At 35.5% G+C, this 25,320-nt stretch overlaps 1 protein-coding gene across 1 annotated transcript in view; it reads right to left on the bottom strand.

The window, feature by feature from the left end:
- Positions 1 to 25,320, bottom strand: part of LOC150103424 (dynein regulatory complex subunit 4-like) — a 199,200-nt gene that overhangs the window by 161,421 nt on the left and 12,459 nt on the right. Inside the window, exon 2 of the mRNA XM_090398147.1 lies at positions 15,795 to 15,896. Coding sequence (XP_090254273.1) covers positions 15,795 to 15,896 — 102 coding nt within the window. The remainder of the gene's footprint in view (positions 1 to 15,794; positions 15,897 to 25,320) is intronic.

The following is a 25,320-nucleotide window of genomic DNA, read 5'->3' as shown; positions in this document are numbered from 1 at the left end:
TAAGAAAGAGATGGGTAAAGTATTAAACTAAATATATATAATTTATAGTCTAACCAAGTGAAAAAACTTCCAACATCTCTCTCTAATCCAGAGATTTAATAATAAGGTGTAACAACTTTTGGCAACTTGTATAGGTAAATATAACTTCTCTATTACTCCCACCTTGGTATCACCACCTCTGGGTCTGGCTCCCATTGATGTGCTTTTGCGCAGAAGTGATTGCTTTCCCTGAGATGTGAGAGGCTCTGCTCGGGGGTAGGTCTTTGCCTGTCTCTGAGTGGGGGCCACCGCTGAGATTATGGCTCTGCTTGGTGGTGGGGTGAGCCTGTCACTGAGTTGGGCAGTCCTTTGGTCACTCACAGAGAGTGGTCTGGGGGACCGCCTAATTTTTAAGAAAGGTCTTTACTTAAACATCACCTCAATAAAGGTCGAAACCAGTCTGGGTAGTGGCCCTTCCCTTAATGCATAGCATTATACATGTCTGCAAGGAGATGTGCTTTGCATTATGGGAGATATACATGTCTGCAAGGAGATGTGCTTTTGCATTATGGGAGATACTAAGGCAAGTGATGAGAATTTATACCACTTTTACCACAAGTTGCCCCAGTCCTGAAGATACTTCAGGACAAACTTTGTTTGCTTACACTTGGAAAAAGGATTAAACTAAATATATAATTTAAAGTCTAACCAAGTGAAAAAACCTCCAACAAAATTTATTCCTAGGTTTGCTAGTATTAGCTTATGGTCTGATCCACAGGCTGCAGCAAAGGATCTGCAATTTAGGATACTTAATTTCCATCTTTAGTTTACAATAATATATTCGATCATATTCTTGGTTTGCCTGTCTGGTGATTTCCATTTTCTTTGGGAGTTTTGTTGTTTAAAGAGAGTGTTGTTATTGTTAGTCTATTATTTGAGCAGAAGTTTAGCATTCTTTCACCATGTTCATTGCTTTTTCCATACCCAAACTATCCAATTACTCTTGGCCAGGTATCATAGTCTTTGCCTACTTTTTGTAGGCAAAGATTTTCTAACTTTACTAAGATCTCCTAATTGTAAGTCCCCCGTTACAATTAGGAGATCTTGACTTGATGTCTCCTGTACTGCTTTTTTGCAGATGTATAGAACTCCTCAATGTCTTCTTCTGATGATGCTGAAGTTGGTGCGTATACTTGAATAATAGTAAGTGATCCAATTGATGTTTTAAATCTTGCTTTAATTATCCTAGGTGAAATAGGATTGTAAGATAATAGAGAGTTTTGCACTTATATTAAATTATATTTAGCACTTATATTAAAGCCTTTGGTTTTAATATAAGTGCTACTCCGTCTTGGTGTTTGTTGTCCTCCCTCATCATCATCATCATCATCAAATTCCTGCCATGTACCCTCAAGGGGTGTACAGGATATGACAGTACTACATGAAAAAATTACATCATTACTAACTTCCTATCTACAATTTTCCTCCAAATCAGTCTGTTACTTGTCAAGACTCCAACATTATCAGATCTTATATTTCTATCGTCTAAGGCACTTTGTACCGTATCAATCCACCTATATCTTGGTCTTCCTCTGGGTCGTTTTCCTGCCAACCTGGCAGAGAACACTTGTTTTGCTAATCTTTCCTCTCCCATTCTATTTAAGTGACCATACCATCTGAGATTAGCTCTGCTAACGCATTCCTGGATGCTGACAATGTCAAGTTCTTTCCTAATATCCTCATTTTTAATATGATATTGCCTTTGATGCCATCTGTTCACGCCTCTAATCTTTCTCAGGACTCTCATATCTGCGGTCTCTAGTCTTTGGTCAAGTGTTTTACTTCTGACCCAGCTCTCAGATCCGTAAGTTAAAATTGGTTTGAACACAGTCTTGTATACAGCTAATTTAGTGTTCCGACTAATTTCTTTCTTATTCCATATGAATTTATTCAATTGACTTCCCACGATACCAGCTTTGCTGATTCTGTTGTCTATTTCTATATTTAGTTTACCATCTTCAGTAAAAATTGTGCCTAAGTAGCTGAAATGTTTTACTTGTTCCACAGGTTCTCCATTCACAACACAGTTGACATTTTCAATGATTCTGCCTATTTTCATTGTCTTTGTCTTTTTATTGCTGACCTTCATACCATATCTATTACAACAGCTATTCAATTTAGTCAGATAATCTTGCAGACTTCTAGCGGATTTATTTAGAAGTATAACATCATCCGCATAAAGCAAAGAGCTGACATTAACATCTCCAATTTTGATATCAAGTTTAATACCACATTCCTTCATAATGTGATCCATATAGATAATGAATAACAGAGGGGATAATGTACATCCTTGTCTCACACCAGATTTAACATTAAACCATCTTCCTGTACTTCCTTCAATTCTAACTGCTGACTCACAACTCAAATAAAGACTAAGTATTGCTTGATATAATGCCCCATTGACACCATATAACTGCAGCGTATTGAATAGCTTCTCTCTTGGCACCTTGTCATATGCCTTTTCCAAATCGACAAAACTTAAATACAGATCTTTGTTATATTCCCATGCTTTCTCGACTATTTGTCGTAAAGTGAAGATCTGATCCTGACAGCCTCTATTTGGCCTGAATCCAGCTTGTTCTTCACCAAGCTTTTCTTCCACAATTCTTCTCAACCGTTTCTCAAGTATACTTGCATAGATCTTGCCAGGAACACTCAGTAGGGAAATACCTCTGTAATTCTCACATGCAGTTTTATTTCCCTTTTTATATATGGGTACTATGAGAGCTCTACTCCAATCATTGGGAATTCGTCCCTCTGTCCAGGCTTTCTGAACTATGCAGTGCAGCCACTGTAAGACTCTTATACCACCATACTTCAGCATTTCTGGTCGAATATCATCTACTCCTGCTGCCTTTCCACATTTCAAGCCTTTGATGGCTTTTTCTACTTCAAGTATGGATATGTATTCCTGACTGCATGCCTGGTCAGTGTTTTTTATCACTGTGCTGTCATCACTGCTTGTTTCATTTAGCAGTTTTTCAAAGTAATTACTCCATACTTCAAGGATATCTTTTTCTCCTGTTTTCATTTCACCTTTATCATCTCTAATTCCTTTTACAGCACTCTTTCCTCCATTCCTAAGCTTTTTCAACAACCTCCAGAATATTTTGCCACCTTCTTGATATTTATTTTCTATATTCTTGCCAAAGTCCTCCCATGACTTTTGTTTAGCTAGTTTTACACACTGTTTAGCTTTCTTACATTTGTCTCTGTATTCTGTAAGAGTAAAAGCTGACTTATTTGCCAGGAACTTTTGATATGCTTTCTTCTTTTCCTTCACTGCCTCTTTAACTTCCTGTGTCCACCAGGGAGTTCTGATTTTTTTATCCTTGCACACAACCTCACCACATGCCTCTCTGGCAGAATCAATCAATGTTTCCTTCAGAGTTTGCCACTGAATCTCCAAGGTTTGATTCCTGTTCTCAAACTCTTTCATTTTCTTATCAATAATATTTCTGTATTTTAGTCTACAGTTCACATCTGAGAGCTGCTCAACTTTTATTCGCTTTAAAACTTTCTTACATGTTATTCTTTTCAATATGAAATTCAATTTTATCCTGCTCAAGACTAAATAGTGATCACTTCCAATTTCAAATCCTCTGTACACTCTGGTGTCCTGCACCAGGGAGAAAACATCACTATCAACAATAACATAGTCAATGAGACTTTTCTTATTCCTAGCCTCTTCTCTCCATGTGAATTTGTGCACATTTTTATGTTGGAACATGGTTAGTAATAACCAGTCCATGTCCTGAGTAGAAATCCAACAGGTATTTGCCATTATTATTAGCTTTGCTCTTTTCTCCAAATTTTCCCAAAATATTTTTGTATGTCTCACAATCATTTCCTACTCTACTATTTAGATCCCCAACAAGGACCAACTTTTCCTTTTTCATTGTGTCAGTTGCTTTTTCTAAAGCCTCAAAAAATTCCTCCACTTCTACCTTAGTAGAACCTTCTGTGGGACCATAGGCACAAATAAGTCTCATTGTCCAGTTCCCCATTCTCATATTTGCCCACATTACTCTACTTGAGACTGACTGCCATTCAAGAAGATTAGCCTCGTATTTTGTGTTGAATACTATGGCTACTCCTTCTTTTCCTTGATTGTCATTGCCTGAATATAACATTTTGTATTTATTGCTCAGAAAGATATCACCAGTTTTGGTCTTTTTTGTTTCAGTCACCCCTATTATGTCGATCTGGTACTTATCTAATTCCTCAGCTAGCTCCATTTCTTTGCCATTCAGGCTTCTTACATTGATAGTACCGATCTTTAACTCTGGTGATGTTGAGTTGGGGTTTGTTTTCAGATTTGTTCCAGTAGCTGACTTTTCGCTGTTCGCCCTGGTTCCCTGGCGAAAACAACGGGGGCCTTGTTTAACCGGGCGACGCCCCAGCCGGCATGAAATTTTGTCATGTTGTACCATCATTGTCCTCCCTCCTGAAGTTAAAATTATGTACTGTCCATGGTGAAGTTTTCCTTTTCTAGTCCATCTTGTTTCACAGAGTCCAATCACTTCCCATCTGTAGTTGTCTAGTTCATGCAGTAGTATTTCCAATGCTCCTTCTTGGTGAAGGGTTCTTACGTTCTGTGTTCCTATACTTGTTATGTTTTTCCTGTCTACTAGGTGATGTTTTCCTGTCCACTAGGTGACGAATTTGGTTGTATGCGACTGCCCCAAATTTGGGAAGCTTACATCAGCAGACCTTCAGCCCAACGGCAAAGAACATCTACTTAGCCTGCTAGAGGGCACCATCAGGACTTTTAGGAGAACTATAGCTTCATCACTTCATTCTCAGTTACTGTTTTGTAGTGCCTACGTGCATGTGCCTTTTTTGTAAGTTCCTTTTGAAGATGGCAACGTGACGTTGCCGAAATATCAGAAATATTTATTAAAGTATAATTTAATTTATATTCGTATCTACGTTGTTCAATTCCTCAAGTGATTTAGTAATAGGTGATGTTTTGTTCCAATAACATATTTTTCGCCTTCACTAACTTGGTTCCCTAATAGTGGGTGCAACCCTTATTTGACATGGGCAAAGGTCAAGCCGGCATGCATCTTTAGGTTGGTTAGAGTTCATTATCAGGAACTTATCTCACAACAAACTTTGGGTCTGTCAGGATCATCACCCACCTCCCATGCAGAATATTTAAGTTCTTAATTTATTTTCCCCCATACACTGAAGAGTTTTAAGTATCAGGAATTGCCAATACTGAAGTATTTTGAACTTTGAATAACCAATGAACATGATATTTGGAGAGAAAATTGTAGCTGAGTTCAATAAATAAATAAAAAGAATGCAAAAGAACACAGGAAATTAGACATTTATAACAGTACTTTATAAAAAATAATAATAATAAATAAAATAAAATGCAGGGTCTAGTCTCTTAAGGGGATACTACAGTTCATGTATACTAATGCAAGAAGCATCAGAAATAAGAGGAAGGAGTTTTTGGCACTGTTCGGTGCAATCTCACCAAAAGTTCTAAGCATTAATGAAACTTGGGATTATTAGTAAGCCTTGGTTAACAGCAGTTATAATTACAAGGAGAGAATGTGAAAGGTAGTAGGGAGGGAGAATAACATTGTGGGTAGAGTACTGCTGATGCATTACTGCCAAAAAGAGTAGGAGGTCATCAGGAAGCCACAGATGTATAAGGCAGTTTATTTGAGGCAATCTATTATGAGATAAGAGATAACAGAACAAATTATAGAGCCTATTGCGTTCAGATCCAGTAATTATAACGAGCATGGAGGACTTCAAAGGATCATAGATTGGAAGAAAAGAATGGAATTTGCCTACTTATGGATAATTACTTGAAACAGAATGTGACAGATGGAACTATTTGAGAGTGCTGAATCTGTCATAGGTCACTCTCCAGTCAGAGGAAATGTTAATGAGGAAACCTTAATGAGCATTAGTGTGACAGAAGCAGACAAAATAGTTGAGTTATTGAGTGACCATTGCAACAGTCTATCATCAAGTGAAGATGTTGCTCTGACAGATATGACAGAAACTGATATGGAAATAGAGGTGAATGAATTGGAAGTATTGCAGAATATTGCAGAATCTCAACACAAATATGACCGTGGGATTATATGTGATATCAGCTTGTATATTTCACCTGGTCAGAGGCAATGACCAGGATGTTCCTGGTCATTGCCTCTGACCAGAATGTTCAACTTAAGTCTTGGCTCTGGTCAAATCCCAAGGTAAGAAGAGAAGAGCAAAGGCTGCAGTAACCCTAGAACAATCAGTATTTTAGGAGTGATGATAAAGGTATCAGAAAAGCTGATCAAAGAACAGAATTCAAGAATAAGTGGATAAGAATATGATACTCTATGGATGGGCAGCATAACTATGTGAAGGTCAGGTTATGGCTTAGTACTTTACTTACTTTTTATAATAGAGTGATGCTTGAGTTGGATAAAGTAATACCTATACAATTGTAGCACCGGATTTTGCCAAGGCATTTGACATGCTACCAGATACCACACTGAACTATGCTACACAAAATGGAATAAATGAGGATGAATATGAAGTGTGTGATATCAATACAGTGCTGTAATGAGGGCATGGCGAAAGAGGCACCTGCCACGGGTGCAACTAGGTTTAGGGTGCAAAACATAAAAAATGTAAAAAATAAAAATAAATAAACAGATATAAAAGTCCGCTATTTTATATTGTATTTTTAAATTTTGGCAATACGCCGCTTTAGACACACAAATTCTGCAACACACTTCAACTCATTTTGATGGTGTTTTGCATTTAGTAAAATTTAACTTGTTACATTTAAATTTTTCCAAAATTTTTGTCATTTTTGGGTTGGGGGGGCGTAAGTTAGACACTTGCCACAGGCGCTTCATACCCTTGTTACTTTACTGTATCAATATAAGGGTGGGTGTGGACAGACAACAAAGAGTACTGTATGTAGAGCAGAATCCAGAAGAAAACAGGTAACTAGCAGGGTGTTATAAGGCTCTGTGCTTTCCATTGCAGTTTACTTTGTACATAAATAATATAGGAAATGTACTGCATCAATATAAGGGTGGGTGGTGAACAGACACCAAAGAGTACTGTATGCAGAGCAGAATCCAGAAGAAAACAGATAACTAGCAGGGTGTTATAAGGCTCTGTGCTTTCCATTGCTGTTTACTTTGTACATAAATGATATAGGAAATGATTTGAAGGGAAATATTCAGTTTGCTGATGACAAAATTGAATAGTGTAATGGTTAAATCAAGGCAATGGATAATGTAGAGAACTTGTAGGATGATTTAAATACAATGACAGCAAGGGCAATTGGGCAATAATGAACAATTGGTTGAGAAATCTCAGAGAAAAACTAACCATAGTGGATTGCTTTTCTCTTGAGATTTTTTAACCAATCTGTATCCTCACAGTTCTGTACTTTTTCTTTTTTTTTTTTTTACAGAATTTATTGATCGAAGAAGTGGTACAAATGATAACATCATACAATAGCGATGTTTGTTACAGCAATACAAGTAATAATGTAACACAGAAAAAATAATACTATAAATATGATATAACCACTTGAAATATAATATCGCCACTTGAACAGTAATGTAGAGACTGATATGTTAAGGAAAAGACAAGATGATAAACATAAAAAGAAAATATAAGGACCTTTACAGTACGTGTAACTAAGGGCCATAGCTGTACTGGTTACTATAAAAATTAAATTTGAACAATACAGTCACTGCAAAACCTGGTGACTGTATCTATGAGGACTGACATAACATGGTATACATTTGCCATAATATATTAGAATCATAATTGGACATAATATGTAAGTTATATTGTACTCTTATAACGTATGTTTAAAATATAGGTCAACATTATTCAGTCCCCATGAGGTAGTCTTTCAATCTTTTTCTGAAAGCATATTGTAAAGTTACTGATTTGATTTCATTTGGGAGTTTACCGTAGCTGCTTGTTGCTAGGTATTCAAAGGATTTATGAATAATTTCTTTGTTTGCTTTGGGTACTACCAGCAAGTTCCAGCCACAGCATAAACCACAGTCAACATTATATTATTATTACTATTATTATATTATTACTATATGACACCTCTGAGTAGTCCAAAGACTCATTACAGAAGATCACCTACCCTACAACTCTCTGTCTCCACAACTTAATCCACCAACTACAGCAAACTGCCACTACCATCATCTAAACCACCAACCACTAGTATTTTTGTCTGTAAATTGTGTTCTCAAGGCCGATTTGCCTGTATGTGGTATGAAAAACCCAAGTTTCTGAGAGAAATAAACCCTGCTGTAAAATCTCTCAGTAAAGATATGTTACTTATCATGTTTGTTTTTAGATGTTTTTCTAGGGAGATTGCACTTAAAGAAATGTCAATTTTGTCTGTAATAATCTTATATTTGTAATAATTTAACCATGAGCCTTTGTTAAAATAATGTGGTACATGACTTCATTATGTAACACTGTTAACTCATGTCCATATATGGCAATTTCAAAAGACGCACAAAGTATGACGTCATCACATTCGGATGTCAATACGTGAACATATATGGAAATTTTGAGAGATGTATGCATGCACACAACGGACGGCCGAGCCTTTATAAGGCAAAATGTCGAGAAGGACTTGTTTCTTAGATTTCTAAATCTTCTCTTGCTTGGTCTGCCACCATTGAGAAGTATTATGTTGATCGTCAGGATGTCTCACTAGGAAAGAGCTGCACATTGCCACCATGTTAAGGGTCCTAAAGGGCATAGAATAATCGACAACTCGGACAAAGAATAAATTTGGCGAGAAGTCAAGAATGAGGCTGCAGAAGGAAAGAAGTACAAAAAATGAGCACTTTCATGTGAACAAAAGATTCATGTAAAAGGCAGTGCTGAACGAAATTGTAACTACTTGTGTATGTGATAATTCCAAACAAGAATGTACATCAAGTGTGTCTGTTTATGAGTACAGTAAGATGATGTAAATTGATATTTAATTAAGCTTAATCAAGGTATATGCTTTATTGTCAGTTTGTGTATATATATGACTGGCAGGATATTCTGGATTGTGAATTAGCTTTAAAGGAAGAACATTAGAACCAAGTCTGAATTAGGAAGAATTGAAAATAGCAAAGAATTGTAATGCAATTGTATATATATGTTAATGTGAATCAAACTGTACATTTAATGTCTTTTGATTTAATTAAATGGTTGATTAAATTAAATGTGAACAACACATTAGACTGATTCTGTCAATGCACTATCCTAAAGATTTCGAACATGCATAAGATAAAGTTTAAGTGATCAAGAATTGAACACATTGTGAAGACAACATAAAGGCTTCTGGGAATGATGCGGAGGACAGTGACTTGTAGAAGTAGGGAGATTCTTGTTCCATTGTATAAGGCTTTGATTAGGCCACACATGGAGTATTGTGCCCAGATTTGGTCACCTGGTTTTCAGAAGGATGACGAGATGTTGGAAAGGGTCCAGAGGTAGTTTCTAACCTCTGGAATGTCGAGTATGAGGAAAGATTGAGAAGATGCAACTTGCAGTCTGGTGGACAGGAGGAAGAGGGGAGATATGATAGAGACCTACAAGTTATTAAAGGGTTGTTATAGGATCAATGCTGAAGAGGTTCTACAGAAAATAGTGGGAGATCAGGGGAGAACCAGAGGTCATCCCTGGTTCAAACTGTATAAATAGGGTGTGAGTATGGGAGTGAGAAGCAGGTTTTTTTCATGCAGAGTTGTGAATGATTGGAATACCTTGCCTGAGAGTGTGTTGTCTGCAGAGAATTTGAGTGTGTTTAAAGCATACCATGATGAGCTGCGTGTTTGATAAAAGGCCCTCCTAGATGAGTCTTTGACTCCATGGGGTCTTGGGTAATAATAATAATAATCAAGTGACAACTAATTAAAGGTAAAGATTAATATAAACGGGAAATGCTAACAGTATCTTCTTTGTCTTTAGTTTAAAATCTTATAATCTCGCACTCAATACATAATCTAACTGGCACAGCCATGAAATAAATAAATTTGTTAGACTATAGAGTGTGAGAACAAGATCTAGTAGAAATAAATAAATGGCAGCAGTCGATCATTCATAACAGTTCACGAAGTTTTAAGCAAAGAACAACAAAGACAAAGGAGGATTGAAAAATACGTAATAGAAATACAGAAAGTTTAATACTGCTACCGCTGTATGAAATCAGCAAACTCACCTTCAATGGAAAAAGTCCATATAAAGACTCCTCTCATCACGACATGAATCGAACTCAGGCCTTTTTCAATCAAAGGGTTCAACATACTGTCATTCTTCCAATATACATACTAAAAACTTACAACATTCTTTCTTATATATAATATACAACAATAAAGATAGAGTTTCTGTAATGGCAAATATTACAAATGGCAAACAGATCATTGGGTGAATGTGCAGTCAGTAATTGCTATAGCTATAATTATTCTATTTTGTATTCATATCAAAGGAAGCAGATTGTTGTAGTAATCTCCACTCCAACAAGTGATACCATGTTACAGTGAGGAATTTACCTAAGAATAGTATAAGCATCTTAAGAATGCTGAATTTGCAATTTTTTTTAACATAATATATTCTGTTAAATACGAACCTCAACTTATTTGTTAAAAATGAGATGTGAGAGTTCCATTTCAGATTGCTATCAATATGGAGGACCAAATACTTGACTAATTTTTTTTTTTTTTTTGACTAAGCTACAGTTACAATTTTGAATATCACTACATTTTGTTTCATGCCATTTTATGGTTATATCATGATCTAGCTTATCTATTAATGTGAAGTACATATATGTAATTTTATTGGTATTAATTTTAAGATCATTATTGCCAATCATTTATTTAGTTTTAAAATATCATGGTTAATCATATTTTCTAGATCTTCAAAGATTGTTTCGGTGTATACTAATGTCGTGTCATCAGCGAACGATATCATTTTGCCAAAAAGTTTGTATTTACACAGATCATTAACATATATTAAAAATAGGATGGGTCCTGGCACCAAACCTTGCAAGACTCCATATTTTATTATTTTTGTTGCGCTTATTGAATGCGGCATATCTGGTATATTGTTTTCTATTATTCAGATAGGATTTAGTAACTCCTAATGACTGGTTCATTAGGAGTTACTAATGAACCAGTCATTAATAACTCTCTAATACCGTATATAGACATTTTTAGTAATATGATGTCATGAGGAACACAGTTAAATGTCTTAGATATCAAGAAAAATCTTAGATATCAGTTTATTCCACTATAAACTGTTTTATGGAACTTCAATAGTGCTTTTTCGGTATTGAATCTGGATCTAAACCCGTATTGATTAGATGTGTAAAAGGATATGGTATTTAGATAGCTACTTAATCTTTTTTTTTTTTTTTATTAGGATTTCAATAACCTTTGAGACTGTGGATAATATAGATATTGATCTGTAATTTCTGGTTTCATTTCTGTTACCTCCTTTTAATAGCAGAATAACTGAAGCAATCTTTAAGTGTTCTATAAATTTCCCATGTTCAAAATATTTATTAATAATATATGTAAAGAACTTTAACTTATATTTAATGATATATTTAGTTTTTCAACATTTATACAGTCACATTTTTTAATCTGATTACTACCCTCTTTACTTCATCTTCATTTACCACATATAGATATGTGGAATTCTTAATCCATGGAGGGTGATTCGTGTACGTTATCCTCTCTGTAGGATCAAAATCACAACTACCATAGTTTGTAATGTGGTTGTTCATTTTGTTAAGTACAACGGTGATGTACAACAGTGGTGTCCTCCAGGAATTTGTGTGTTCTCTGCTTTGTATTACAAATTATCATGTTAACCAACCCCCACTCTACTTTTATCATTCATACAAGTAAGAAATTTTGTTAAGAGATGATGTTGTTTTGCATTCTTTATTATTTTTTTCTTTAATTGTTTAGCAAAATTTATATAGTCATGTTCAAAATTAAAATGTAGAGATTCTTCCTATGCTTATAATATAGTTTTTCTTCCATCTTTATATTTTTTAGTTCATCTGTTATCCAGCATGTGTGAACATCCTTTTTCACTAACATTTTTGTGATATTGCAATTTGCTGTCTGCATATTTAATCATTTTGATAAATGATTTCTGCCGAAGCTCTTCATCCTATAAATAAACTACCTTCTAACTATCTACAATTCTGTTGATGAAAGTAGGCTCCATTCTTCATCTGATCAACTCTACAGTGTACAACAATTAAAAGCTTAAAGATCTTTCCCTTTTGTAATCAATGTCTAAAGTTTGATCACCTTGCCATTATTCTTCAGTGGGGAGGCCAACCTTGTGACCTTCAATGGTACCAAAATACACTTTTGTCTTTATATATATATATATATATATATGTATATAAGAAAGACCTCACTTTATCTCCCCTCACATTTGATAATAGTCAGATCTCCAGCAAACTTTATTCTTGGTTGACTCTTACACCTCTGGCACAAACACATTGCATCGATAATCTCCAAAAAACCAGGTGACCTCTTCCATTCAAGACACAACTATTCATTTGTATAGTCCTGCTAAGGACTATACAAATGTATAGTCCTGCTAAAAATGTATTATCCTGCTAAGAATGTATAAATGCCCAATTTGTCTACCCTTAGATGTCTTGCTCACAGGTTCACTTCAATCATTTTCTTACCAACATTCTGTTTCTGTCTTATGTTTTTGATAGGACTATGACCCTAAAAAGATTCCAGTAAATCTGTTAAAACATGAGCAGCTGCCAGTCCACATGCATCAACATAAATAAACCAGACTCTTGTCTCCTACTTTCTTTCCATCATTCTTCTTTGAAACATCCTTCCTTACATTATTTTATTCAATGACTTCCAGCTATTCAGCACTTCTAAAGAAGTGAGAAAGCTAAAAATCTCCAAGTTTTGGACAACATATATATGTTATGTGTAGACTGTAATTACACAATTCATGAAATGCACAACTTTTTGTACATTCCGTAAGTTATATAATGCTCTTATACAGTTCATGAAATGTGTAGCATTTTGGACAATTGATGAAATGTGCACAATGATTTCTGCTCATTTCGTGAATTGTATAGTAGGAGAAATATAGTTATTATTCCAATATCTTTTATTTCTCACAACAATTTCTGCAGAGATAAACCCTTTCCATATGACATTTGAAGATAAAATCATCAAAAACAATATATAATGAATAATTCAAAATAAAATGTTTGGAAAATTATTATTATACAATACAATAAAAAAAAGTTAATAGTTATCTGCACCATGGCGTGAACCTGCAACGTTGAGTTTAGAGAGCCACATGTTTACCATCTATGCCACAGAAAATATATTGTTGTAATCTAAATTTACTGATATTGTTATATGTAACTAACCTTTGTAATCTAAAAGAAGTTCTAAAATATTAATTATTTGGAGTTTTCACATCTTCATTTGGAAATAGCAGTTAAGCAACATCTATATCTAACCATCAAAGTGCAAACAAAATGAATGATACCAATAAGAAGACTTCCTTCATTAGGTATTATTTAATATCATCATCATTACCATTTAGATATCATTGCACCATGATATTCTATGTCTGAAAATATTCCTATCTCAAGTAATAATATTATGCATAACAATACATAACAATATTATGATGCATAATGGTGGAAGACAAGACGAAGCTAAGTTTTCATTACTGTATTTAGTTTTATTTCATTTTATTTAGTGTACTTAATGTTTTGTTTTGCTCGTAATTGTTTGTACTTTTCTTATTTATTTATACTCCCTAATACTTATTTAGCATTCATTTTTGACACTAATTAGCAACACTATTTTGAATAATTAACGATTATGCTAGTAGTCCCTTGGCAGTAACAAATGATGGTGGATTCAGTTGCAGTTGCAAGTGGCGTGTCACCAAGTCCTCCGCCATTTAATAACTCTATTATAAGCAATATAATGAGGGAGTTTGCGGCATGTATGCATCTCAGGAATTGGATATTTGGCTTGTGAGAGAGTGGGGGGGGGGGCATGTGTGTATAAAGTGTAGGCAGTGGGAGGAAATAAATGCAGAAGATATCTCAATAACCGACCTTGTTGCTCCAGGAACGGGAAATGAATACTGGAAGACGAGTAGTGTGATAGGAGAGAATGAAGAAAAAAATATGAATGAGAAAATAATAGTTGATAGCGTAGAAGGCATGAGTGACTGTGAAAGTTTAGGAGATGGTTTTGTTTGGGAGAGTGAATTTCGATTAAGAGTGACTGGCCTGCAGAGGGAGATAGAGGATCTGAAAGAGGAGGTGGAATGTCTTCAGAGAAGTATGAAAGATGAGATTAGGAGAATGGAAGAGATAAATGCAAGGCAAATCGGAGAAGGGGAGAGAGAGAGTTTTGGGAATGATAGGAGAGGAGAGAAATTTGGGAATGATAAAAGAGGAGAGAATGGAATTGGATGCAGAAATGGAAATGGAGAGAATGGAAATTCTCTCCATTTCCAAGAGGGGATGAGAGAGAGGTATGTGAATGCTAGAAGAGGGGAGAATGGAAACAGTAGGAGAGATGGAATGAGAGAGAGGTATGGGAGTGCTAGAAGAGGAGAGAATGGAAACAGTATGAGAGATGGAATGAGAGAGGCATGGGAGGGCTAGAAGAGGAGAGAATGGACACAGTAGGAGAGGGGGGAATGAGAGAGAGGTATGGGAGTGCTAGAAGAGAAGAAAATGGAAACAATAGGAGAGAGGGAATGGTAAGAGGTATAACGTATGGGGACTCAATGATCCGTGGTGTTCAAGATAGGATGTGTGAGGAATGTTTGCCTGGAGGAACGATAGAAAGTGTGGCTTTGGCAGTTAAGAGAGGTGAAAGGGTGGATGAGATGATTGTGATGGTGGGAACAAATGACTTGAGTGGTGGTGTAAATCGGGCAGCGGGAGATATGAGATTCTTGCTTGAGGTGGTATGAAAGAAGACACAGAGAAGAAAGATTGTGTGTGTGTGTGTGTGTGTGTGTGTGTGTGTGTGTGTGTGTGTGTGTGTGTGTGTGTGTGTGTGTGTGTGTGTGTGTTGCCCAGGTATGATAATGACGAGCTGAGCAGAAGAGCAGTAATATTGAATGATATAATAGCTAGAATGTGTGACAAGAGAGGACTGGAATATGTGGATGCTTGGAGTGCATATATATATATATATATGTTCATATTATTTACTGACTGAATTCTGAGAATTAGAAAAACAAATTAATTTAATTTAACACACAACATGTTTCGTCGGAACTAAATTGAATTAATTTGTTTTTCTAATTCTCAGAATTCAGTCAGTAAATAATATGAACATATACATATATATATAAAGGACTCTAGTCTAAATATTACAGGTCAAACAAATGAAATGATTACAGTAATATAAAGTATCAGACTAAAAGTAAGATGCAAGAACTTGATGTCATAAATAAGAAAATTCTGATGTAATTAATTATTAATCTCACTTGGATTTTTTTTTTATAAACATTTTAATTTATGTTTATTTATTTAATTTTTACCACAAGAGTTTGAATGTAGAATCTTGTTCGTAAAGTTTTTATCTCAAATGGTAGCTAACTCCAGAAATCAAATATAATGAATCTGTGCTATAGACTTTGCAACTTCACCTACATATGGGATTAGTATTAATTAATATTACTAATAAGGAATCAATACAAACCATCTCTTTTGTCATTTCTGTAACAGGTATTCCATCAATAACTGCAATTTTTCTACCTCCTTTCTTTCCTCCTTTTTTATTACCTTTCTTCTTCTTTGGAGGCTAAAAAAAATATAAAGAATAAGTTAAAAACACATAAAAAATATGTTTTCAGAATCAGCAGCAGTTTGAAAATATTCACCACACCTCAACAAGTATGGCTATATCAATTTACCAAACTTCTAAGAGACAGTCATTTTAAGATGAAATTAATACTTATTAACTCTCTCTCTTTATCCAACAGTAAACAGCACCAATAAAGACCTTAGTTCCTTGTGTTGTCCATAACAATTTTTAATTGGTCCCACTGTTAACTGTTTCGGTTCATGTACTGTGACAAACTGTTCTTGGGCACTGAAGATGGTGGGTATAACACCAGTGAAACATCAGCAAACAATAAATAAATATTAATTACTTTATCATACTTGTATTGTGAATTAAAACCATTAAATAAACTAAACATTAATTGCTAACAAATAAGTAAGCCTTTCGACACATATGTAAAGTTTCTAAACTATAAACATTTAATTATATTAAATATAAGTGCACATTTTTTTGTAACAAATATGGTCATTATTTTTATTTAACATTTCATTTAAAACTGCTCAAAAACTAATCCTTCGAGTATGAAGAAACCTAACTTAACTAGTAGTGTCAGGGGTTCCTATTAATTTTATCTAATGAAAAGGGATCATGGATAAAAAATGTTTAAGAACAAGATGTTTAAGTCTAGATGATTGAGGGATCTTCTGGTGAGGTATATAAAGGTAGCTAATATTTTTAAGTATGGCTTGAAGGGAGTCTGCATATTGTACCTTTTTAAAACACGTAAGATTTTTTCTGAGGAACCCAGGATGCATGGGATATGAGAGACCTTTAGTAAGTTGCTATCACAGCATCCAGAGAAAGCATCAGTTAAGATTGTAGATTCCTACCTTTCATACTCTGTCTGCATCTTTCTTCCTGCTAGTGTACCTGTGTGCAGGTGCTTAGTTGTATTTTTTTGGTGTCCATGAAGATGCCATCATAGACACAAAGGCAAAATACTAGCATAATAATTTATTAGCTAAATAAATATACACTGGTGTCCAAAAGCTAACAACGAACTACATTTTTATCTGTACATGAAAATATTTTCACGACTACAGCCAAATGTGAACATAAATTTATTGCCAACATACTAATAAATTATGTTACACAAAAAATGTTTATAAATTTTATACAATTGCAATATTAAATTAAAGTGCAATATGTTTTTGGCAAAAGTTACATTCCTAAGGATGTAGTTAAGGAATTAACACACAGTGCTTACAGAAAATCATGCAGAGAGACATTATAGTATAGAATATGTCCAACCCAAACTGCGATGCAGCTCTCACAATGTTGTACAATGCTTAACATCAAGTGATTCAGGAGTTCTTGAGGCAAACTGGCCCACTCCTCCTCCTTCAGAGCAAGGATAAGGCATTGTTTGTTTTCTGAAAGGGAATTTTGAGCAGCAATGCATCTCCCTATTGCAACCCAAAGATTTTATATAGGATTGATATCTGGGGAGCATGCTCGCCACTCAATTCAATTAATATCCTCGGTCTCTAGAAGTATCTCCACTGCTTGCATACGATGTAGTGTGGCATTGTCATCCATAAAAATGAATTCTTCACCTATAGCATCACTGCACAATTGAGCATGCAGTTGAAGAACTTCATTGCAATATCGTACAACAATCATAGTCCCTATTTCCATCACTTATAGCTCAGTGCATCCAATAAGCATAATGAATCCCCACACCATGAACCAGTGCTGCCGTATCTATGCCTTTCAAGAACATTCTCGTGATAGTAAGCAGTACCCCTTTCATGCCAGATCAAGTGTCATCTAGAATAAGAGGAAAAAACTAAAACAACTCTCATCTGTAAAGGGGTACATTAGCACATAGATGTTTTATCCAATTTTTATGGATACAACACCAGTGAAAACATGCTTCACAATGAGCTGTGGATAAAGAGACGCAGAGTACAGGTCTTCAAGTGCATAGGTCTACTTGTTGCAGACTTCTTGCCACAATTTATCAAAAGACATTCATGCTCCTGTGCTTGAATGGAGCTGACTTGCAAGCTGACATCTGCTGTGATGTGTCAATCACATTTTGCTGTTATAATAAAAAATCTGTCTTCATGCTCCATGGTAGAGCAAGGGCAACCTCTTAGCAAATGTCTGGAACCCATTCCATTGGTTTGAGACTCTGCCCATATCCTAAGAATTGAAGTTTGCCAAATCTTCAGAAGGTTAATAGAATCATATTACGATTATGCTGGTTTTTTAAATCAAAACTCCATATTTTGAAACCAAATTTGAAGCTGGCTTCCCTTCTCTGCTCTCCTAAGGATCCAGTTCCTCTTTTCTCTCTCTCTTCTAGGTGTTAATAAGGTTCCCTGTTCTTGAGGCTTATATTATGGTCAGACTGGGAGATCTGCTAACATCTGCCTAGATGAACACATAAAATACATCTCTGCTACAACTATGGTCAATCAGATCTAGCAGACCATGCCTTGGAAACCTTGCACAGAAATCAGAAGAAAGAAAACTATCATGCACCATCACAGTAAATACAAACTTCAAAGACTTTTTAGAATCAGTACCAAATTTTAAAAAAACCAGCCTAATCTTAATAAATATGGTTGTATTAAACTTCCCAAGATTTCTTCTTCTTTATCTCATCCATCTGGTGACAAGTTGAGTCCACTTTGTACAATTTGTCTCCAAATGGTTCTAATTCTAGTCTTCTCAAACATAGTAGTGAGCTAGTGAATTTGCCTCTTTCTTTCAAGGATCTGAGCTAACTTTTCCTCGGCCTTCCAGGTGGACGCTGTTTTCCTATTCTTCCATTTAGCACGATGTTTGGAAGTCTATGATGAGGCATTCTCTGGATGTGGCCAAACCATCAGAGCTGTTGCTGAAGAATAATGTCTGAGGTTGTCCTGGTAGTTGAGATCCTGCTTTACTTGTTCTGTAGATTTATGTTCAGTCCAGTATGTTTTGTTTATTTGTCTTAGGCACTTCCCTCGAATGCACTTATTTTGAGTAGTTCCTCCTTAGTGAGTCGCCATGACTCACTTCTATATGTTGCGGTAGGGATGATCATGGCTTTGAATAGTCTGATTTTAAGATGTTTCGAGGGTTTGTTATTGTTCTATATTTTGTTTAATTTATTCATGTTTGACCATCCAATCTTAATTCTGTGTTTTACTGTTTCAGTGCTATCCAAATTATGTGTAATGGTGCTTATTAAGTAAACAAAGGATTTTATTTGTTCTAGGGTTTGGTTTTCCAGGGTTATTGAGATGTTTTGAACTTCCTATTTCATCTTCCTATTTTTATTATTTGGGTCTTTCTGCTGTTGATCCTCATTCCAAAGTTTTTACATGCTTCATTTAAAAGATGGGTTGTTTTTACTAATTGTAGCTTAGATACTACCAGGATCACTATATTATCTGTGCATTTTATGTGGTTGATGTTTCTTCCATTTATATTTATCCCTGGTTCACTGGAGAGAGATTTCTTTGCATATTTCCTCTAGGTATATGGTGAATAAATGCAGTTACAGGCAGCCCTGCATAACTCCTTTTCCCATCTTAAATTCTTCTTTTTGTTTATATTATTAACTCTGATGAGTGCTTTTGTCAATTTGTCTCTGTCTATGGAATCGAAGGCTTGTTTAAGTCAATGAAGCTGCAGTAGAGTGGTAGATTGTGTTCCCAGCATTTTTCTGCTATAGTATTAAATGTGAAGATTTGATCAATTGTGGATCTCATGGGTCTGAAACTAGCTTGTTCTTCCTCGATGATTTCTTCCATTAATTTATGTATGCGGTTTTGTATAATTCAAATGAATATCTTGTAGTTATGATTTAAAATGGTGATAAGACAATAATTTTCACATTTTTGTTTATCACCCTTCTTATGAATAGGTATTATGATCCCAGTTTTCCAGTCCTTAGGTACTTCTCTTGAGAATAAAATTTGGTTAAAAAGATTCAATAAATATGGTTCCCTGGACTCCGTGTTTCCAGAGTTCAGTAGGAATTTGGTCAATTCCAGGAGTTTTGGATGTTTTCATTTGGTTTATCTAATTAGCTCATATTTTAAGATAGCAGGTGTGCTTTCTTTTTCTTTGCTGTTTGATGAATCCCACATTTGGTTTCTTTTGGATAGTGTTTGGTAGTATTCTTTCCATATTTTTTTGTATATCTTGAATTGCGCTTGTTTCTATATTATGAGAATCTTTCATTATTAAAGTAATGTTATTATATTCTTTGTTATTATATTTTATCATGCTTTTTATTTGCTTTCTCACATTGTTTTACTTTTTCCTCTAACCAAGATTCCTTTGCCACATTACACATTCTATTGATTTTATTTTTTAGCCTTTTTATAGTGTTGTGTGATTTCTTTGGAATTATTCTGATTTAATGTGTTTTTAGCATCTCTTTTCTCTTCTAGGAGTTTTAAGAATTCAGGGGTGATCCAATTGTTATTTGGTTTGATGACTGCCTAGAATCTTGATAGCTGTGCTTTTGACTATTGTTCTTCCCTGGTTCCATGCAGTTTCTACGTAAGCAAAGGGTATTATTATTATTATTTAGGCCTCCATGGAGTCGAGACTCATCACAGGAGGTCCTTCCTAAGAAAAACAAAGTCTATCAAGATTCGTCGTGGGAGGTCCCTCCTAGGAAACACAGTCTATCATACCACTCCTTAAACTCATTGACCGTTCTCACTCTCATCATTTTTCTGGAGAGAGAATGCATTCCATGGTTCAACCACCCTCCATGCAAAGAAACCACTCCTCACCCTCTTGCTCACAGTTTCCTTTCGTAACTTCCAGGGATGGCCCTTGTCATTACTCCTTCCAGCTGTTCAACCAAGCGAAAAAACTCCCCAGTTTCAACCCTGTAACCACCTCTTATTATTCCCCTACTTACCTGCCTTCCTGACATTGCTCTATCCCTGGTTTCAGTGCTCCCTCACATTCTTCTCATTCCCTCTCTCCTACTGTTTCCATTCTCTCCTGTTCTATCATTCCCATCTCTCTCTCTCTCATTCCCTCTCTTCCACTGTTCCTATTCTCTCCTCTTCTACTATTCTATTCTCTCCTCTTCTATCATTCCCATAACTCTCTCTCTCTCATTCCCATATTTTATGTTTTGTATGTTTGTATGTATGTATGTATAAAACATATTGTATGTTTTGCAGTTCTGTTTCCATGGTATTCTCATATAATTTATTTATATGTTCTTCGTTTATTTTGCTTATGTCAATTAAGTTGCAGTTGCTCTTTGGGATGTTATTTTTGAATTTTAATTTAATCTCTGCTGAGAGGGCATCATGGTCAGAGTCGATATCAGGCTTTTTTAGGTTTGACATTTTGGACCGATGTTTTCCATTTATTTCTTATTAAAATGTAGTCAATACAATTTTTGGTAACTCCATCCGGAGATGGCTAAGTATATTTATGGGAAGGCCTGCAGTAGAATTGGGTATTGGAAGTGAATGGATTATTTTGTTTGCAGAATTCAAGTAGTTTTTCTCCTTGTTATTTCTCTCACCTATTCCAAATTTGCCGATAACACCATTCATATCTGGTGAGTATGGCCCTATTTTGGAGTTGAAATCTCCCATAACTATTAAGATATCGTTTTTATTAGTTTTGTTTATGAGGTCTTGTATTTTGTGATAGAAGGCATATATTTCTTCATCATCACCATGTGAATGGTCCGGCACATAGATCTGGATTATTTTTATGTATATCTCTTCTTAACTTTTATTCTAATCGAGATCATTCTTGGTCCATGTGGCTCAATGGCTGTGATGGATTTTAAGAAGGTATTTTTTACTAATAAGCCAACTTCTTCTCTGTGGACATTACCGTCTCTTGCTGAATAGAACAATCTTCTGCTTTCTAAGTTTATAGCTCCTTCTCCTGGGTCTCAGCTTTCCTATCTTACAAAGCATTCTTATAGTGAGAATTATGAGGTAAGAACACTTTTCAGCTGACCACATTGCATATTTCTCAGCTGCTTCCTGTGATCGAGAGGAATCAGCTGAGGAATGGCGGCTGGCCTGCCATTCCTCTGCTGCAGTCTTTGGTCCATGACTCCTTATTCCTTACTTGGAGCAGCCAGTTGGCGCTTCCCTCATCTGCCACCCGAGGGATGCGCCCGGTAGGAGAATGATCACCCCCAAGTCCCAAGATTTGGGAAACTATAATTCTTTGGCCTCCTTCCCAACATCTAAGGCTAGCCAACAACACCCACAGAGGGGACCCCTCATAGGACTTTAGTCTTCATATAGTCTAATATAATTTCTTTCACTTATTGTTTATTATGTGTGTTATTTCAATTTTAACATTGCATTCCTGAAAATGTCTCCACAACAGACACAAAATACTGAAATGAATAAACCTGCTGTTAAAGTGCTTATAACGTTAATAAGAAGTGTTGTGGAAGAGCTTAGGCAATTAATGAAAATAAAGAATCAAGTTAAATGTATGGAGGAGGAAATTGAACATTTAAAGAAGAGAATGAATGATGTAAATGAAAAGGAAGTTAATAAAAAGAAGCAAATATCTAAAGATGATAGGGTTGCTTTATATGTTGACTCAATCATTAAAAGTGTGGTAAAACAAAGGCGCACAAGACATGTTTTACAGGAGGTACAATGAAATGCAAATTAGATGCTTTGCATGGAAGGAAGGAACATGTCAGAATCAGTGGTAGTGCACACACAAATGACTTGGATAGTGAGACAAAGAATGTGGAAAAGGATTTGAAGTTGTTCCAGGAAGTGAAGGATAAGTGTCACTGGGAAAGTGGTTACTTCATTGCCCAGATATGACAGTAGTGAAATGAAAAGGACAGCAATGATACTGAATGACAAAATGGCTGAATTGTGTCAGGCAGAGAGTGTTCAATTTGTGAATGTCATCATCAATCATCATCAAATTCCTGACATGTACCCTCAAGGGGTGTACAGGATATGATAGTACTACATGAAAAATTTACATCATTACTAACTTCCTATCTACAATTTTCCTCCAAATCAGTCTGTTACTTGTCAAGACCCCAACATTATCAGATCTTATACTTCTATCGTCTAAGGCACTTTATACTGTATCAATTCACCTATATCTTGGTCTTCCTCTGGGTCGTTTTCCTGCCAAACTGGCAGAGAACACTTGTTTTGCTAATCTTTCCTCACCCATTCTGACCATACCACCTGAGATTAGCTCTACTAATGCATTCCTAGATGCCGACAATGTCAAGTTCTTTCCTAATATCCTCGTTTTTAATATGATATTGCCATTGATGCCATCTGTTCACACCTCTAATCTTTCTCAGGCCTCTCATATCTGCGGGTCTCTAGTCTTTGGTCAAGTGTTTTACTTCTGACCCAGCTCTCAGATCTATATGTTAAAACTGGTTTGAACACTGTCTTGTATATAGCTAATTTAGTGTTCCGACTAAATTCTCTCTTATTCCATATGAATTTATTCAATTGACTTCCTACCATACCAGATTTGTTCATTCTGTTGTCTATTTTAATATTTAATTTACCATCTTCTGTAAAAATCGTGCCTAAGTAGCTGAAATGTTTTACTCGTTCCACAGGTTCTCCGTTCACAACACAATTGATATTTTCAACAATTCTACCTATTTTCATTGTCTTTGTCTTTTTAATGCTGACCTTCATATCATATCTATTACAACAGTTATTCAATTTATTCAGGGACTCTTGCAAACTCGTAGCGGATTTATTTAGAAGTATAACATCGTCCGCATAAAGCAAAGAGCTGACATTAACATCTCCAATTCTGATATCATGTTTAATACCACTTTCCTTCATAATGTGATCCATATAGATAATGAATAACAGAGGGGATAATGTACATCCTTGTCTCACACCAGATTTAACATTAAACCATCTTCCTGTATATCCTTCAATTCTAACTGCCGACTTACAACTTAAATATAGACTAAGTATTGCTTGATATAATGCTCCAATGACCCATATAAATGTAGCGTATTGAATAGCTTCTCTCTTGGCACCTTGTCATATGCCTTTTCCAGATCAACAAAATTTAAATACAGATCTTTGTTATATTCCCATGCTTTCTCAACTATTTGTCGTAAAGTGAAGATCTGATCCTGACAGCCTCTATTTGGCCTGAATCCAGCTTGTTCTCCACCAAGCTTTTCTTCCACAATTCTTCTCAACCGTTTCTCAAGTATACTTGCATAGATCTTGCCGGGACACTCAGTAAGGTAATACCTCTGTAATTCTCACATGCAGTTTTATTTCCCTTTTTATATATGGGTACTATTAGAGCGCTACTCCAATCATCGGGAATTCATCCTTCTGTCCAGGCTTTCTGATCTATGCATTGCAGCCACTGTAAGACTTTTATACCACCATACTTCAGCATTTCTGGTCGAATATCATCTACGCTTGCTGCCGTTCCACATTTCAGGCCTTGGATGGCTTTTTCTACTTCAAGTATGGATATGTATTCCTGACTGTATGCCTGCTGAGTGTTTTTTACCACTGTGCTATCACTGCTTGTTTCATTTAGCAATTTTTCGAAGTAATTACTCCATACTTCAAGGATATCTTTTTCGTCTGTTTTCATGTCACCTTTATCATCTCTAACTCCTTTTACAGCACTCTTTCCTCCATTTCTAAGCTTCCTCAAGAACCTCCAGAATATCTTACCACCTTCTTGATATTTATTTTCTATGTTCTTGCCAAAGTCCTCTCATGACTTTTGTTTAGCTAGTTTTACACAGTGTTTAGCTTTCTTACATTTGTCTCTGCATTCTCTAAGAGCACAAGCTGACTTATTTGCCAGGAACTTTTAATATGCTTTCTTCTTTTCCTTCACTGCCTCTTCCTGTGTCCACCAGGGAGTTCTGATATTTCTATCCTTGCAGACTACCTCACCACATGCCACTCTGGCTGAATCAATCAGGGTTTTCTTCAAGGTTTGCCACTGAATCTCCAAGGTTTGGTTCCTGTTCTCAAACTCGTTCATTTTTTCTTCAATAATCTTTGTGTATTTTAGTCTAAGTTCACATCTGAGAGCTGCTCAACTTTTATTCGCTTTAAAACTTTCTTACATGTTATTCTTTTCAATATGAAATTCAATTTTATCCTGCTCAAGACTAAATAGCGATCGCTTCCAATTTCAAATCTTCTGTACACTCTGGTGTCCTGCACCAGGGAGAAAACATCACTATCAACAATAACATAGTCAATGAGACTTTTCTTATTCCTTGTCTCTTCTCTCCATGTGAATTTGTGCACATTTTTATGTTGGACCTTGGTGTTAGTAATAACCAGTCCATGTCCTGAGCAGAAATCCAACAGGTATTTGCCATTATTATTAGCTTTGCTCTTTTCTCCAAATTTTCTCAAAATATTTTTGTATGTCT

Source organism: Typopeltis vanoorti, chromosome 9 (genome assembly GCF_054136105.1).
Source record: "Typopeltis vanoorti isolate ZY-2024b chromosome 9, IOZ_Tvanoo_1.0, whole genome shotgun sequence".
NCBI lineage: Eukaryota > Metazoa > Arthropoda > Arachnida > Uropygi > Thelyphonidae > Typopeltis > Typopeltis vanoorti.
The sequence above is the reverse complement of the archived record's forward strand: the minus strand, read 5'-3'. Positions and strand labels throughout refer to the sequence as shown.